This window comes from Athalia rosae, chromosome 8, assembly GCF_917208135.1.
Source record: "Athalia rosae chromosome 8, iyAthRosa1.1, whole genome shotgun sequence".
In the NCBI taxonomy this organism is placed as follows: domain Eukaryota; kingdom Metazoa; phylum Arthropoda; class Insecta; order Hymenoptera; family Athaliidae; genus Athalia; species Athalia rosae.
This window is the reverse complement of record NC_064033.1, coordinates 1,015,678-1,031,324: the sequence shown is the minus strand read 5'-3', so window position 1 is coordinate 1,031,324 and position 15,647 is coordinate 1,015,678. Positions and strand designations below refer to the sequence as shown.

At 47.7% G+C, this 15,647-nt stretch overlaps 1 protein-coding gene across 1 annotated transcript in view; it reads left to right on the top strand.

Annotated features, from left to right (window-relative positions):
* Positions 1-15,647, top strand: part of LOC105692398 (rho guanine nucleotide exchange factor 40-like) — a 121,611-nt gene that overhangs the window by 55,737 nt on the left and 50,227 nt on the right. The window contains 2 exon segments of the mRNA XM_048659852.1: positions 10,977-11,156; positions 11,267-12,224. Coding sequence (XP_048515809.1) covers positions 10,977-11,156; positions 11,267-12,224 — 1,138 coding nt within the window.

Genomic DNA, 15,647 nt, shown 5'->3' with positions numbered 1-15,647 from the left:
CGGGACTTTGATAGAAATCCTGACGATTTCATTTTTTAACGGACGATCGATAGTAATCGTCGTAACGGAGAGATGCATTCGTCATTGTTCCCTTGTTACCGCGGACGTCAGTGCGGTGGGATATGGAAGAGGAGGAAGAGGGAGAGGAGGAATAGGAGATGAGGCGCGAGTAGTTGGACGTCCTCTCGGTCGCTCGCAAGAACTAGAAACTTGCCGAGCCTCTCGTGTTCTTGTCCGCCGTTCGAGATATCCGATGATTATCGCTAACGCTGGAGACGTTTCTGCCGCTCGATCGTTCGCTTTCGTTCCTCGTCCGTACTTACGCCGCACTCGAGGATCCAAAAATTATTGCACTCGCGCATCCGTCCGATGTTTCGCTCGTTCGGGTGGTCCGATACGCTGGAATCGAAATCCGGATAAGATGGACGCGCTTATCGCCGCCACTTTATACCTCATACGGTATACTCCGCGAACTTACCCTTCCCCGAATCCCATTTGCATTTGAAATCGTGTAGTGCCACTTATATTATCGTGACGTGGCAGTTACATTCGGAATCAATGGCTTCACGATGTCCGGAACTTGGAGGGACCTTCGTACAAACGACGAACACGATGCCCGTGTTGCTCGCCGTACCCCATTTCAACGGGAGAACGAAAAAAAAAAAATAAAATAAAGGAGAAAAAATAACGAGGAATCGATAGAACCGGAACGTCTGTAATTTCTGCGAATAATGGCTGGAATGGCGGTAAAAATTTTCTAACCCTCTTGAAATCGGCGATAAAATCTCGTAACACTCGGACTTTTCACGATTCGAATTAGCGCTCCGTCGTACCGATGTGCAAATTTGCCGCGGCACTTTGCCGTTGCGAGATGAAATTATGATTTTCTGTATTTCAATGGAGCGTCGTCGCGGCAACGGCAGCGTTACCGATGACCCCTCGCCAAGAAAGGATTGCAACGACGGCGAATCGCAAATATATGCCAAACGATATTCTACTCGGGCCTCCGTTCGTCGGCGGTCGATTTTACTTATTTTTTCACCCGTCAAGTTCCTTTGTAGAATCGTCCCCTCTCCTCTGCCCCCCGGTTGTCGGCTCGTTCATTTATTTATTTATCCGTTCGTTTATTCATTTTATCTGACCAGTTGCGGTGGTACAGACCCGCGGCGGCTAACGAGGAGTCGCTCATTACCGAAGAAATTGTTACTCGCTGGTAAACAACCTTTGCGCCCGCGTTCCCCGCGGCTAATTATAGTATAAGCGCCTCGGCAACCGTCGCCTCATACTTCTCGACGGTGTTCAACCGATTCTCATCGGTCCCCGGGTCGATCGACTCGCGCCCAGAAGAGAATCGGTTGAATTTTCTTCACGCTCGATTTTCATCTCCGGAGCCGCGAACGAATTATCCGCCGAAAGGTGTCCCGGTCGCTCGAATCCGCAAGATAAACAGGCGGCGGGAATCGGTATACCTGCGGTAATTTCCCTATGCGCGTACCTGGGTCATTGCGGATGACCCCGTGGTTCGGTATTTTGCACGATGGGCCAATTACGCTGTTACCCGCCGGACGATCCGGCAGCTTCCTTATGGACCGGAGGACGCCTCCCATATTGTGTTCGCGGTCAGCGACGCGTGGACGTTTTCTGTCTCGTGCAGCGAGACTCGATCCGGTCATTGTAAAAATAAATGAAAATTGGACGCCGCACAGCCGCCTAGTCCCGTCGTTGTACAGTTAACTTTCCTGTCGAGTGTATCTCCCCCGGCCTCCTCCGCTGCGGCACGGGGTCAGAGTTCACACCTGAGGGTCTCGCGGTGCGCACCGGTGCCTCGAAGAAGAGGACAACGGCGAGCGCGGTCGACGGATCTGTAAAAAGTGCAATAAACTGACGACAGCCAACGCCAAACGGACGCGAAATTTCTGCTTTTTTTCCATTAATTACGTCGTCGCGTCGGTTGACGGAAGAGCGGAGCATTATAATGCGATAATTGCTATGTGTGCGCGCGCGTGCAAAGTCGCGTTGATGCGACGGGAGTCCTGGAATCGAGATAATCTTTCTCGCGTCGATGATAAATCGGCGAGGGAATTCCCCTGGACGCTCGACGGGTAGCCGGTACGGGGCTAAGTAATTGTCGCGCGGATATTCATTTATATCTCTGGAAACTGCATCGCCTCAACTCTGACCCCGCTCGCGTATCTCGTTTCACCGCTATCTAGATTCTTCTTATTCTCACTCCGACCGCGCTAGGCTCCGGTCTCCTCATACTCACATGCGATAACTACCCTCCACTGCCCTCGCGCCTCTTCGTTCGTCTTCTTTTCTTTTTTTCCGTGTAATTCAATTACTTCGCGGCTTCCGAAACAATCGTCGTCCTCGCTGCCCCTCGTGAATCAGACTGACCATCTTTTTTTTTTTTCAGAAGTAAGTAATAGTCTCGGTAGTTGGTTTGTTTTTTTTTTTTTTTTTTTTTTTTGCCTTTTTCGGACGAGCGTCTTAGGCGATCGCATTCGCGGTGATTTGAGAGTTCGACGACCGATGATCGAACCCGCCGTACCATTACAGTTCGATCGATAATCGAACTGTAATTAAGTTAGCAACAAAAATGAAAAAAAGTTGACCTCGCCCGGAGTTACAGTTAGCCGGAAACATGTTAACCTGTGGAATAAAATTAGATTCAAAGTCGTAGGGGTGAACGGCGGTTCGGAAATTTTATTGTTATATTTGTTCACGTGTCTTACATCTATGCGAATACGCTCGGGGGCATCGCGTGCTCGAAAACTCTGTCCAGTTCAAACGGTATACGTGTCTGTCTCTAACGATAAATTCGACGAGACCCTCTGCGAAACAATTAAAATATTGTCCGGGCCCTCGTCTCCTCGGGCCGTTGAACCTCGACTCTCTTCCACTTTGGAATCATCGGAACGTAATCGAATTGAATATTTTCCGTAGTCGGTACCTCGCGACTACTCTGTGTACGAAGTGAATCTCAATCGAGCGATAGGAAGGAAGGTAGGAAGCGGTGGGTAAAAAAATCACCGCGCTCGCGAAGACGTAGTTTTCATTTTATTGCAGCGCAGTCGTATCGCGGTCTCCCCGTCTCCTTGTAGCTCTGAATCATGGCCCTCGAGGTGTCATTTCGCTTGTACGAACCACCCACGCGGGCGAGGAGCCGATCCCGGCGATCCTACCTATTCCGCCGATCCTTTTCATCCCAAACGAGCGCTTCAAGGGCCCCAGGTTAAGCCCCGTGTGCCACTATATCGTCCCTCCATCCCTCCGTTTATCCCACTTCTCTCCCTCGGTTCCCTTCCGTTCCCTCCCACTCCCTCGTTCCCTTCACGGACGCGGTGTGTGGTCCTCCTGGCTATCCTCTTTATTGTCACGTTGTTATTATGAATAGTCCACCACCGTCGACGTTAGACTCGGCGACGATTTCTTCGAGGATAATAATAAATTTTGTCCATTTTTCTCTTTCATAATCTCACGTAGAATTTTATTATTCCTTCGAAAGAAATTACATACACACGACTATTGGAGACGTTTCGAGAATACAATATCGATTATTTTTCTGTTACAGGTAAGCTCGAAGACGTGTTATCCTTTGTACATTGCTTTGATATTTGGTAAGTCAGTCTTTGGTCGATAGCCAGTTTTTTTCATTTTCGCTGAACTTTAGGCACAGTGAATCGGCAGTTGATACGAAATAACGAACAATTTTTCATCGCTACCGGTCCGTAACGAAGGCTTCCGATGCTCTACGTTGTCGTACCCCTTGTATATCAGAAATCCTCTCCGATGCGATCGATATCTTCATTCCTCCGCCGCGGGGAGTATTAAGCCCGCATTAGTCTAATCCATTCCTCGTTTTATCGTCGCTCGGGTCGGGGAGCGCCACGAGACACGGGCAATCAGGGCTGACCCTTTTTCAAAGAGGAACGAAGTATCTTTGATTTGTTCTCCCGCTGTCCCAACAGAAAACTCCTTCGATATCGCCGCAATTGGGAAATTAAATTTTGTGTACGTGGCGATTACCGAAAAGCTTCGAAAATTTAATACCCCGTACGAAGGGTTCGTGGTCCTCGAGGGAAATTTTAAGCCGGAAAATTATAATGATTTCAGCTCCGGTTCGCCGTCCCTCAATTATCCTAAAAACTCCTTCGTAATCCAATCACGTATAATGTCTCAGGTGTACGTTGTGGTCTACGGGGGAACGATGTTGCTTTCGTGACTTTTATTGCTGGAAAATCAACTTCTCTCCGGGGAGTTCGTGCGACAGCTTTTAATTCTCTATTTCGGTAACGGAGTCCGTTCGAAATGTTCGAGTCGATCGCTTCGCTCGTTTTTCCCCGCCGTGCACTTTCGACTTCCACCGAGGAATTCGCGCGAATCGTACGTAGCGATGACGACCCGTGTAGGTACGATATCGAAGAGGCTCGTTCGTTCGGTTCGCCGACGTTTTGCATGTTTTTCAGATTCCTGATTTCTCGTGGTTTGCCCCGGAGGTTTCGCACGCGTGTGTCGGCCGGTTGCATTACCTTTGACAAGGTACCAATCGTCGCTACGAGTGCGGAAACTTACGGGCATCGGTTAACTGAGATGCAAATCCAACGTAAGAATTCCACTTTCCGGATCCCAAAGCTCACATATTCCACTCGGTTAATTTATAGCTCGCGGCACAAGCGGACGAAGCGTGAAACTCAATCACCGTACTTCTGAGTACCCACCTAGTCGTTGTCGTGAAGATTCTAAGCTCGTTCAAACGTATTACCCGGTGAGATTTCAGTGCTGCACTTTGTCGGAAGAACTCGCATCGTCCTTTTCATTTTCTTCGTTTTTTTTTCTTTTCTTTTCTTTTCTTTTTTTTCATTCAGCTTGTCCAATCTGATTCCAGCGTTATTATTAATCATACGTTTCGTTTGACGAGATTGAAACGTTGCTTTCTAGGCTCGTAATGTGGGACGCGTTGGTCGTTGGGTATCCGTGGGGGTACCTGTGCCGCCGCCGGTAGAAGTTGGTTCAGATAAAACGGCTAATGATGGGTTGAGGTTTTGTCGCTTCAGCTAGACCGAGTTTCCTATCGTCTTCCCTTAACATTTCGTCTCCTTTTTTTTTTTTTCTCTTCGTCATCTAGACGTCCGTCGCTCGGATAGCAGGTGCATGCGCTCCGAGATAAACGTGACATAATAATTTTCTTCTTCTTCTTCTTGTTTCTCAAGTTCTCAAGACAGGGCCGACAGGACGGATAATGAAGCTGAAAACAAAAATATCGAGATCGAATTTTTTTTTTCCCGTCCCAAGAAACGCAGTTTTTCGCCGCGTGAATTTATAACGGTGCATTTCGAACGGCGCTGTTGTCCGTATTGGTTCAGTTAGTCAATCCCGGAAGTCCGTGGCATTGTGATAATTTATTGTCAGGCTCATAAACAACCGAGCCGCGGTGATGAAAAAATTTTCGAGCGCGCACCGTGTGTACGATAGAAAATATCTCCGCGTTTATGGTTTAGAAACTTCGTACTCCCTACGTATTTTTCGCGTCTCTTACGTGGTCGCGATTCAGCGAGCATATTTTCTTCGATTCGTCGTTATCGGGAATTTGCGCAATTTGCGGAATCTGGAGTCATCTCGCGTTACGGGGGTTCGGCGAGACTCCTGAAAAATAATTGGAGAAAATTAGCGTGCGCGTCGTTCCCCGCATACGTCCGGATTATACGCACCGGTCCCGAGGGTTCGAACCGTTGCCCCTCCACCTCGGGCAAACGGACAATCAAACCCGGAACTGTGACTTAGCCAGGTTTACTTGCATAATAATTTAAACCTCGCGAACGCGGTCACGCTCGGCTGATACTCGCCGCCTGCTGCACGCAATGCACCACCAACGACAACAACGACAACAACAACAACAACAACAACAATAACGTCAACCACGCCAACATTAGCAGCAACGAATAATAACGACAACGCAACGACAAGTTGGCGATCGCAAGTCGGTGTGTTGGCGTTGGTTACTACCTACTTGAGGTAATGACTATACGTGGAGTTTGATGCGTACGTACATCTATTTATGCGCCGGCACGAAGCGAACGACCGTAGCTGCCGGTCGTTCGGATCCCCCGATGCCTCGGGCTACCGAATACAAGTGGACTTTTGCTCCTAAAGGAATCGGCAACGATCGCTCGGCTTCGCTACCAATTTCATAAGGAAGGGAAACGCTGCGCTCCAAAGAAAGACGTCGTCGTCTTCTGTAAAATTGTACATGAGAATCGTCGTTGATTCGAAATTATCGCAGAGACAAAATTCGCGCGACGATCGAAGTTCGCCACTTGGAAAAGGAGTCCCGGGAATCTCCTTCCCGGGGATGGTTTTGCGATGCTGCGTACGGAGGTTTAATGGCCTTTTGCTTTGTCGTTTACAATCTTAAACAGGAAACGTCTGTCTGCGTAGTCGCGCTTTGTTTGACGACAAAGAGGCAGACACTAAATTGATTGGCAGTTTGCTAATTAACCAGCGCTTATGTATATCGTTTATCGTGTGCTATGCCGCGCGCCGTGCGTTATTAGCTTGAGAAGTATAAATAGATCACGCGAATGACGCTCCTAAACGATTAATATCGCATTGGAAAATAACAGGAATTCTTCTCTTCATTTCTGTCTTTAATGTCATTTTCTTCGTACTTATCGCATGAAATTTCGAAAGGTTTTTGCACGAGCGACTTACGCCGCAAACCGCCTGATCATCCGTCTTTGTATAAAATTTTTTTTCTTCATCCATCTTTTTTTCCGCGCGACTCCCGTGACTTTTGATCCCCGGAGTCTCGGAGGCAGATAATAATACCGATAATTACACCACGAGAAGACAATCGCGAGACGAGATCTATTCGCTGGATGCAACGGCGAATGTCATATTTTCATGAAATGCCATATCAGATGTATCGCGTCCTACACAACGTACATTAGCAGACAAAGCCTGAGAAACGAAGTCGCGACCGATCGGAACGAATGGATTCTTTTCGCGCGCGTTTAACGCGACGTAGCGCGTGCCTGACAACTGAAATAAGATAAAAAAAAAAAAGAGTCGAGTGAAAAAAGCGGAGACAGGTACGCCGCTGAATTAAAATAGGAAACGGAGTCGGTTCCGTGACTCCTCATCGGGGGACAGCCGCTGCTCCTCCGAAGCGGCCGGTGCGCGGAATTTATATGGTCAACGCATTCGAGGAGTAACCGTAATTATTATTGCGCGCGATATCTCAGCGGTAGAGAGAGACTCGACCGCGCGAGCGTATTAGATTATGAATTACAGTCAATCAAATCAAAGACCTGTTGGGGAACTTATTCCGTTCTTGCGCCGGCTTATACTTCGGCTCCGACACCGGGGCGTGGTGGGCTACCTCCCTTCCCCCCGAGAGAGTCTCTCTTTCAAGTCCCGTTTTCATCCGTCCGACGCTATCGCAACCTCCGGATTACTCTCGATCCACGATCAACGCGTCAGATATCGGGATCGCTTGTCACAACGACAAACTCGGGACTTCCTCGTCGACGACGACGAGTGACGAGGGAAGACGGACGTTGGGTGATAAACTGAAGAATTGAATTCCAACGAGCGAAGTAAAACGTTAAAGGGTTCGCCGATCGCGTTTGGACAAAAGCCTGCAACTGTATGCTAATGAGGTGAATGTTATTAATTCATGTCGCAATGGATCGATATTGCGACACGAAGTCGTCGGGAGAATCGAAGGTCCCGTATTCCCCCCGGGGGACGTCGGGGTCCAGGGGTCGCGGATCAATCACCTGGCGGCTCGCAAAGGTCGCGACAGGTACAACGGACTCCCGACGAACGCGACCGACGCCGTTATTCGACGGGATTTTTCATCGGACACGCGAAAGGGAAACGGGAAAATATGAGGAACGGGGGTGGGGAAAAGAACAAAACCGAAAGGAATGGAATGGAACGGAGTTCCGATCGGATGCGGAGGAGTCGCGTAATCGGAGTAGTCGGGCGCCACGTTCGACCTGACCCGGCTCGGCGATATTCTCGCAACGCGTGTCTCGGCTATGCGGATTATTAGCATAGGAACGTTTTGCGTCGCGATTATATGCTCGCATCGAAGGCCGTAAAGTCTAACGAACCGCGCCCTCCTCCCCGAGCTACGTTGGAACCGGGCGGCGGACATAAAGCCGTAAAGTTTGTTTCGTATCTAATTATAACGCCCCGTTAATTGCAATTAGCTACGACGGTATAATTCGCCTGAGAATTCTGTGCGGCATCGGCGGCCAGTCCTCGCGCGGTGCCACTTAGCGTCTCTAATCTCGGGTGCAACGATGGCGGAATTCACGCCGCCAGATAAGAGGAACGTCGAACGGCTATCGGTACTGATTCCTTTTTTTTTTTTCATCTTTATTTCGATTTTTTTACGCTCATTTCTCGAGCGACGAGACTGTAGGAATATTCGCGTTACAAAATACAATCGGAGTTCGATTAAAACGGAATCATATACGCGGGGAGTCGTGGGTAGAGTTTTCTCATACTTCCGGGCGATAATCGTTTTCCCACGCGTCTTATACTCTCTAATAATTTTCGCACAGTGCGCGATCGTGTCAGCGCGAGTGGGTAAATCTTTTTTGCAATAGCCGGTCGCTTCATCGCGCGGTACAGGCGGCCCCCGGAGCCCTGACTTTCTATATTGTCATTAAAGTAGCGAACACCGGCGTAGCGGAATGGAGCGCGCGCGCGCGCGCGATCCGCTCAACAAAAAGGCAAAGACAAAGAATCGTTCGGAGTTTGCTGCCAACGGCTTCGGCATTTCGAATCGCGTGCGTACGTCGGCGATACGTAGAGCCACGGCGGCGGATGTTCAGCTACGAACGTTCGCCAATAATTTCCTTACCGAGGAAAGGACAAGACCGGGTGCCGTTGCCGGCCGTGTGGACCATTTTATCGCGAGGCGTACCTGGACACCTAGGTATACCTCGTTGGCAACCGAAGCACCTAAGGCTAACGCGAGGAGGGTAACCTTGTGACCTCGTTGTCGCGCGCGGCGGCGATACCGACTCAAACACCGACTGCGGCGGCACCGGCTGCAAAGGGGGGCAAAAATCGGGCGATTTTTTATACACGCGCGTTCCGCCGAGGAAGCCCCATATTACATGAACCTCTTTCTTCGTCCTTTCCGCAAGTTCAGCGGTTCGCTTTGCCTGTGCGCCGATGAAACGGAAGACAAAAGATGAACCGTTTTAACCAACTGCCAACTTCCTCGAGTGCGGAAATCAAATATTCCGCGATCGAGGAAGTGTGTCGTCTCCGATTTCTAAAGACGTACCGAAATACGAGAGGAGGGCGGAAGGAAGGCGAGCCGTGAAGAGATCCGGAAGACGAGGGAAGGTCTGATCTACATTTCAAATTAGCGGCAAACTCCTGGCGCTCGTCGTACATCGGTTGAAGGCCTCTGTTCGCACCGTGTTATTATCGAGGCGTAAAATATGCGTCGCTCTGTGCCCCTCGCCATGCATTTCTGCATAAAGTCGACACACCGGCTGAAAATTTTGCATACATCCCGCGAGTTTCGAGGAAAAGTTACGCGTTCCTCGGGTGACCGGATTTCGGGGGGGGGGGTGGAAGGAATTATTTCCGCTTCGAGTTCCAGAGAGTTTGACGAGTGTTTCGATCGTATTTCCAGCCCGGGGAGATCCGAGGCGGTAGATCGGGTCTCATTAGTCGGAGTTTGTAGGCGGTACGGGGCGCGTGATCAATCGGTGCTCGATCGCCGATCGATCGCTGTTTATTCTCGCTCGTCACGCGAAACTGCTCGGACTCGCCGGTACAACGAATAACCGAAGACGCGGATCCGTCAGTCCGTCAGTCCCTCCGAGAAAGTGGCGCGTCTCAAGATTCGATCTTGCAGAGCGACGTGTCACGTCGTCGCGAAAACCAACCGCCAACTTAACTAAGGGAATGGGGAACAACGGGGATCGGGATCGGGATCGGGATCGGGATCGGATCGGATTGCGAAACTTAATAACAATTTCTTTTATAATGGTTCGCCGACTTTCATGATCGGGTCAAGGAGAGCCGCCTCGTTGTCCTCACGAAACTCGAAACCTTGCCGCCACTCGCGACAAGTTACTGTGCAAATGTTTGCGCTAATTAGCGTCACCGCCCTACGACTCGCTATGCTCGCTCGCTTCCACCACCCGTGCTAATTACTCGCCGAACTCATTTCCTCGACGCCGATAAAGTACACGAGAGGCTGTGATTTTTCCGTTCGTTTCGCCGTTTCTTTTTTTCAATTTTTCCGAGAGACCGAATCGTCGATTCGAAAATTCGAAACCTCCGTTCTCGTTTCTCCGGCGTCGTTATTGCCCGGCCACACCCCGTGTCTCGGCTTCTTCAAATCTGCGACGTAATCTCGTTCTTGTTATTCAGAGTAGCTGTACACAACTACGTCTTCAAAATCGCATTGCACCGCACAGCGGTGTCGGGAAGGATCGAGGATCTAAAAATTTCGCGTAGAGTTGGACCCGGTGGAGAGAAGAGAAGGTATTTAACGAGGCGATGTGGAGCTGGCGGTGACAGAAGCTCGCGCTTATCATTTCGATCGTTTGGATCTGTTCCGCGGAGGCTGCTGCACTCGGTGCGCGCCGCATAACGCTGCATCGGCTGCTTACGGTTGTTATCATAAATTGTTGAGCGCTCCGGGGGCGGGTGCTGCCGACAATGAGGCATTCAGTTCGCTTCTTGCGCACGTCGTTTGTCCAGGTATCCGTGGATCGAATACATCTGTCCATATTGCAGATGAAATTTCGCGATAGCCCCCCACCCCGTTCGCTCGATAATTCCGTATAGCGCCAACGCCGGGATCTGGGGCAGTTCCTCGTCTCGATCCATCCGCGACTCTCGCTCGGGGGAAGTCGACGTCGTCGGCGAACGAAAAGCTCCGTGACTTCATCCGATTTTTATTGGGATATTTTTTTTTTATTCTGCCGCAGGGTAACGAGGCTGTGGTACCCAAGGGGTGGCCCCTGACTCTGGGCGGTGTCGGACTCGTCGTACACCTCGGTGAACTGGAAGCCTCGGCGATACGCGTCGGGGAATGCTACCTCTGCGTGAGGAAATCAACGGGCGCGACCACGGAGCGTCGATCTAGTCTCGATCGGAAACCCGTCGAAGTGAGTCTATTTTTGTTCGCAGGATGCTTCGCATTGGAGAAAATATGACGGGGGATGATCGGATGCGTCGGCGATTGCGCGGATCGATGAAAGAGACGTGTTTATTTCAGATAGCCCTGGTGTGGCGATCGTCGATGCGGGCCCCAGGGATCCTCGGCTGGGACCGGGAGGACGAGTACATGGACTGGAGAGATTCCCAAATACGGGATTCGGCACCTACCGACGTCGTACTGGGTGCCCAGAGTCCGAAGAGTTGTACGCGTCGTCGTTCGCGCGATGAGTTACGACATCCGTTGAGCGTGGGTAATCGGGAGCACGGCGGCGGTAGTTCCAGCGACGCCGAAATATCGTTCCGAAACGGCGTTTGTCGAAGCGAGTCACCGGTGGCTCGCGTCAGGCCGGACTCCGTCGAACGACTCGGTCGCGTCAACAACAAAAATCCGTCCCAATCGGGATTGTCGAAATCCCGTTCGACGTCCAGCGTCGAGTCGTGGAGCGACGACGCCAAAACGGAACAGCGACGTCGACGAGCTCGGAACGCGAGTCCCTCCAAAGACGGCGTCGACTCGCGTCCCGAAGCTTCGAGAATCAAGAGAGGAACGAGCGTGTCCCCGATGACCGTTGAAAATTGGAAGGGCTGCAGTGCCAGGTGGGAAACGAAAGCTCGATCTTTGGGTCTGCAGGAATTGAAAACTCCCTCGGATCTGGAGTCGGTGATCGTCGATTCCGAGAAAAAAGATGCCCTCGCGAATCGGCTCGGTGATCTTCGTCCCGAAGCTGTTTGCGACGAAGATTTACCCGGATACATCGGCACTTTCCTCGTGAGTGTCGAACGAGCCATCGAGAGGGTCTCCCTCGACGATCTGCCCTTCCCGTGCCCTTCCTGCAGACACGCCGATAGCGACGATATTTTGCTGGGATGCAAGTGCGCCGCGGAAGCTACGTGCGCCTGCAACCCGGAGGATTGTCGATGTCCGAGGAGCAGACCTGAGTCTTGTCACACCTTCGAAGTCGCTGGGATCAAACACATCGACAGCGATGACGAGGAGGAAGTTCGTATGGGGTTTGGTGAGTACAGTTGTCCATGATTTTTCTTCAATTTTAGCGTCGATTTTGTCAAAAATACACCATATATACCCGGGTTGTACATAGCTATATAGATATTCCGTTCACATACGACCATACTCATCATGTACCTATGGATTTAATAACGTACACATCCCCAGAATTTTCCCTTTTTCCTTGCTTCAATTTTGTCAAAAATACACCATATATACTTGAGTTGTACATAGCTATGTAGACATTTCCTTCACATACGACCATACTTATCATGTACCCATAGATTTAATGACGTACATACTCCCAGAATCTTTTCTTTTTCTTTTACGTCAAGTCTGTCAAAAATATACCCTATGCGCGTGAGTTTTACATGGGTATGTACATATATACTCACCATACATGAACATACTCATCATGTACCTATAGAATTCACGACGTACATACTCCCAGAATTTTTTTTTAATTTTCTATGTCAATTTTGGCAAAAATACACCCCATTTACATGAGTTTTACATAGGTATGTGCATATATACCCATCATACAAAGACATACTCATCATGTACTCATAGGTTTAAAAATTTAGATACTCCCAGAATTTTTTTCGGATTTTTTGCGTCAATTTTGGCAAAGATACACCCCATATATGATTAATTTGAATAAACCGTGAGGTGATTGAACTTCCTGACCTACCTCAATACACCGACTGTTGACCCACTACTAAGGAATGTCTGGTCCCCCTTTCTTTACCCTTTTACTACGGATTTTCGTAGTAAACGCTGATTGGCTGCTGATGCCCATTCGTAAATGTATATGGAGTGCAGGGTATTATATGATTAAAAGAATTAGAGAAAATATACGATACCTGTGCGAAAATGGTCAACTTCAAACGCTTGTAACTTCCCGAAAAATGCACCGAATCAAACGAAATTGAAACCAAATTAAAGCTTGAACCTTCTACTTGAAGATAGGTATGATAAAAAAAATCCATCTGATTTTTTCTCTTCAGCGCAGCGCTTTGAAACAATTGATGCGTGAATCCACTTTTTGTAAAACACGTTCAACGCAAAATCAACATATCACATCAAGCATTAATTTTGAGACAAAAATCAAGGAAAAATAGAAGCCGTTAGAAACGAAAAGAATACTCTTTGCAAGTTCGGGTTTCTGGGCTGAAAATTGGAGGAATTCTGAAACATAAAAATTTTTTGGTCTACAAGCGAACTCAAGCTCTGCTGGAGTCAGCGCAGCCAGCAGCGTAGCGCGTTGTTGTGAGACGTCACCTTCAGGGCTGAGCAGAGGTGACGTCTCACAACAAACCGCTCGGGATATTATCCGTTCGAGCCGGGATATTATCCGTGTGCGAGGATACGAACGGTGTATCGACCAATAGGAGTTCACGGCGAACCCTCGTTTCGGTGTAAATATCATAATGTTCGGCAAAGTTCTGCAGCCACAAATTCGTCGATGGTAATCGACGTCTGCCCCACTCGGTCTCCAGCTCAGCTCGGGTTTGCTGAAGAATTGAGAAATTCGAATATTTCGACCCATGCATGGATTGCGACGAAGCAAAGTGGGTCTACGACTAAAACCACTCGATGTGTCTTAATTATTCTGCTCCCAACAGCGAATAATTAATGATTACTTGATCGATTGCATGAGTAGATGATTTTAGCTTTCGGATTTGGATTCCTGAGCTGATCATACCTCAGGTTGCTCTTGAAAAACCAAAAAAAAATTGATTTTTGGGCGAATAAACATCAATTTTTGAGCAAAAAAAAAATCGATTTTTGAGCAAAAAGTAAAGTAGTTGAAAAATTGATTGTATTGCACTTTTCTGACGTATTTTGACCTCAGGAATCCGAATCTGCAAGAAAAATTGACCTATCTCTAAAATTAAACGAGTTATCGCCAATTTTCAGCTTCTCGGGGTCAAGAATAAAAAATTGATTTTTTTATCTATATTTATGTAATTTGAGCCCAGGAATTCGAATCTGGAAGAAAAATTGATCTATCTATAAAATTTATCGAGTTATCGCCGTTTTTTGGTATTTTTTGGCATAAATTTGAGGATATCTCAAAGGGAAAAAATCGTAGCTCATTTTGGACGACGGATTCGTGTTCCTGAGGTCGAAATACATAAGAAAAGTGCCATACGATCAATTTAAAAAAATAAAAATTTTTGGTCAAAATTTGAGATTTTTCCAAGGTGTACCCCTTACGATTTTTTCAAATTTTGACCAAAAATTTTTATTTTTTAAAATCGATCGTATGGCACTTTTCTTATGTATTTTGATCTCAGGAACACGAATCCGTTGTCCAAATTGAGCTACGATTTTTTCCCTTCGAGATATCCTCAAATTTATGCAAAAAAATGCCTAAAAATGGGGATAACTCGATGAATTTCATGAATAGATCAATTTTTCTTCTGGATTCGGATTCCTGAGCTCAAATTACATAAGAATACATCAAGAACTCAATTTTTTTTTTTCGACCTCAAAAAGCTGAAAATTAGCGATAACTCGGTCAATTTTAAAGATAGGTCAATTTTTCTTTCAGATTCGGATTCCTGAGGTCAAAATACGTCAGAAAAGTGTAATACAATCAATTTTTAAACCACTTTACTTTTGGCCGAAATATTGATTTTTTGTTTGCTCAAAAATCGATTTTTTTTTGGTTTTTCAAGAGTAATCTCACGTATAATCAGCTCAGGAATCCAAGTCTGAAAGCCAAAATCATCTACTCATGCAATCGATCGAGAAATCATCAATTATTCGCTGTTGGGAGCATAAAAATTAATAAATATCGGTTGGTTTCAGACGCAGACCCACTTTGATTCTTTGCAATCCAAGCATGGGTCGAAATATTCGATTTTCTCAATTCACCAGCGAGCCCAAGTTGAGCTGGAGTCAGGTAGCCACGAGCGAGGGGTCTTGTTGTGGGGCGTCACCTCTGCTCAGCCCCCAAGGTGACGTCTCACAACAAAGCGCTACGCTGCTGGCTACGCTGACTCCAGTAATACTCGGGTTCGCTGGTGAATTGAGAAGTTCGAATATTTCGACGCAGAGACATCCTCAAATTTATGGTAAGAAAAGCAAGATTGTTCAATTTTTCTTTCAGATTCGGATTCTTGGGGTCAAAATACGTCAGAATAGTGTTATACAATCAATTTTCAAACTACTTTACTTTGGGCCCAAGAATCAGCAAAATCCAAAGACCCAACATTTTCTAAATTTGATTGTATGGCACTTTTTAATGTATTTTAAAGCTAGGAATCCGAATTCGAGAGCTCAACTCGTCCATCTATAAATTAATCCAGTTATCGACGATTTTTCGCGATTTGAAGCAGAAAAATTGAGATGTCTCTATAATTTCAAATCGTAGCTCCACAAAACAGCATATTCCCTGATTCCCAATCGCGGAAAACAAAAAAAC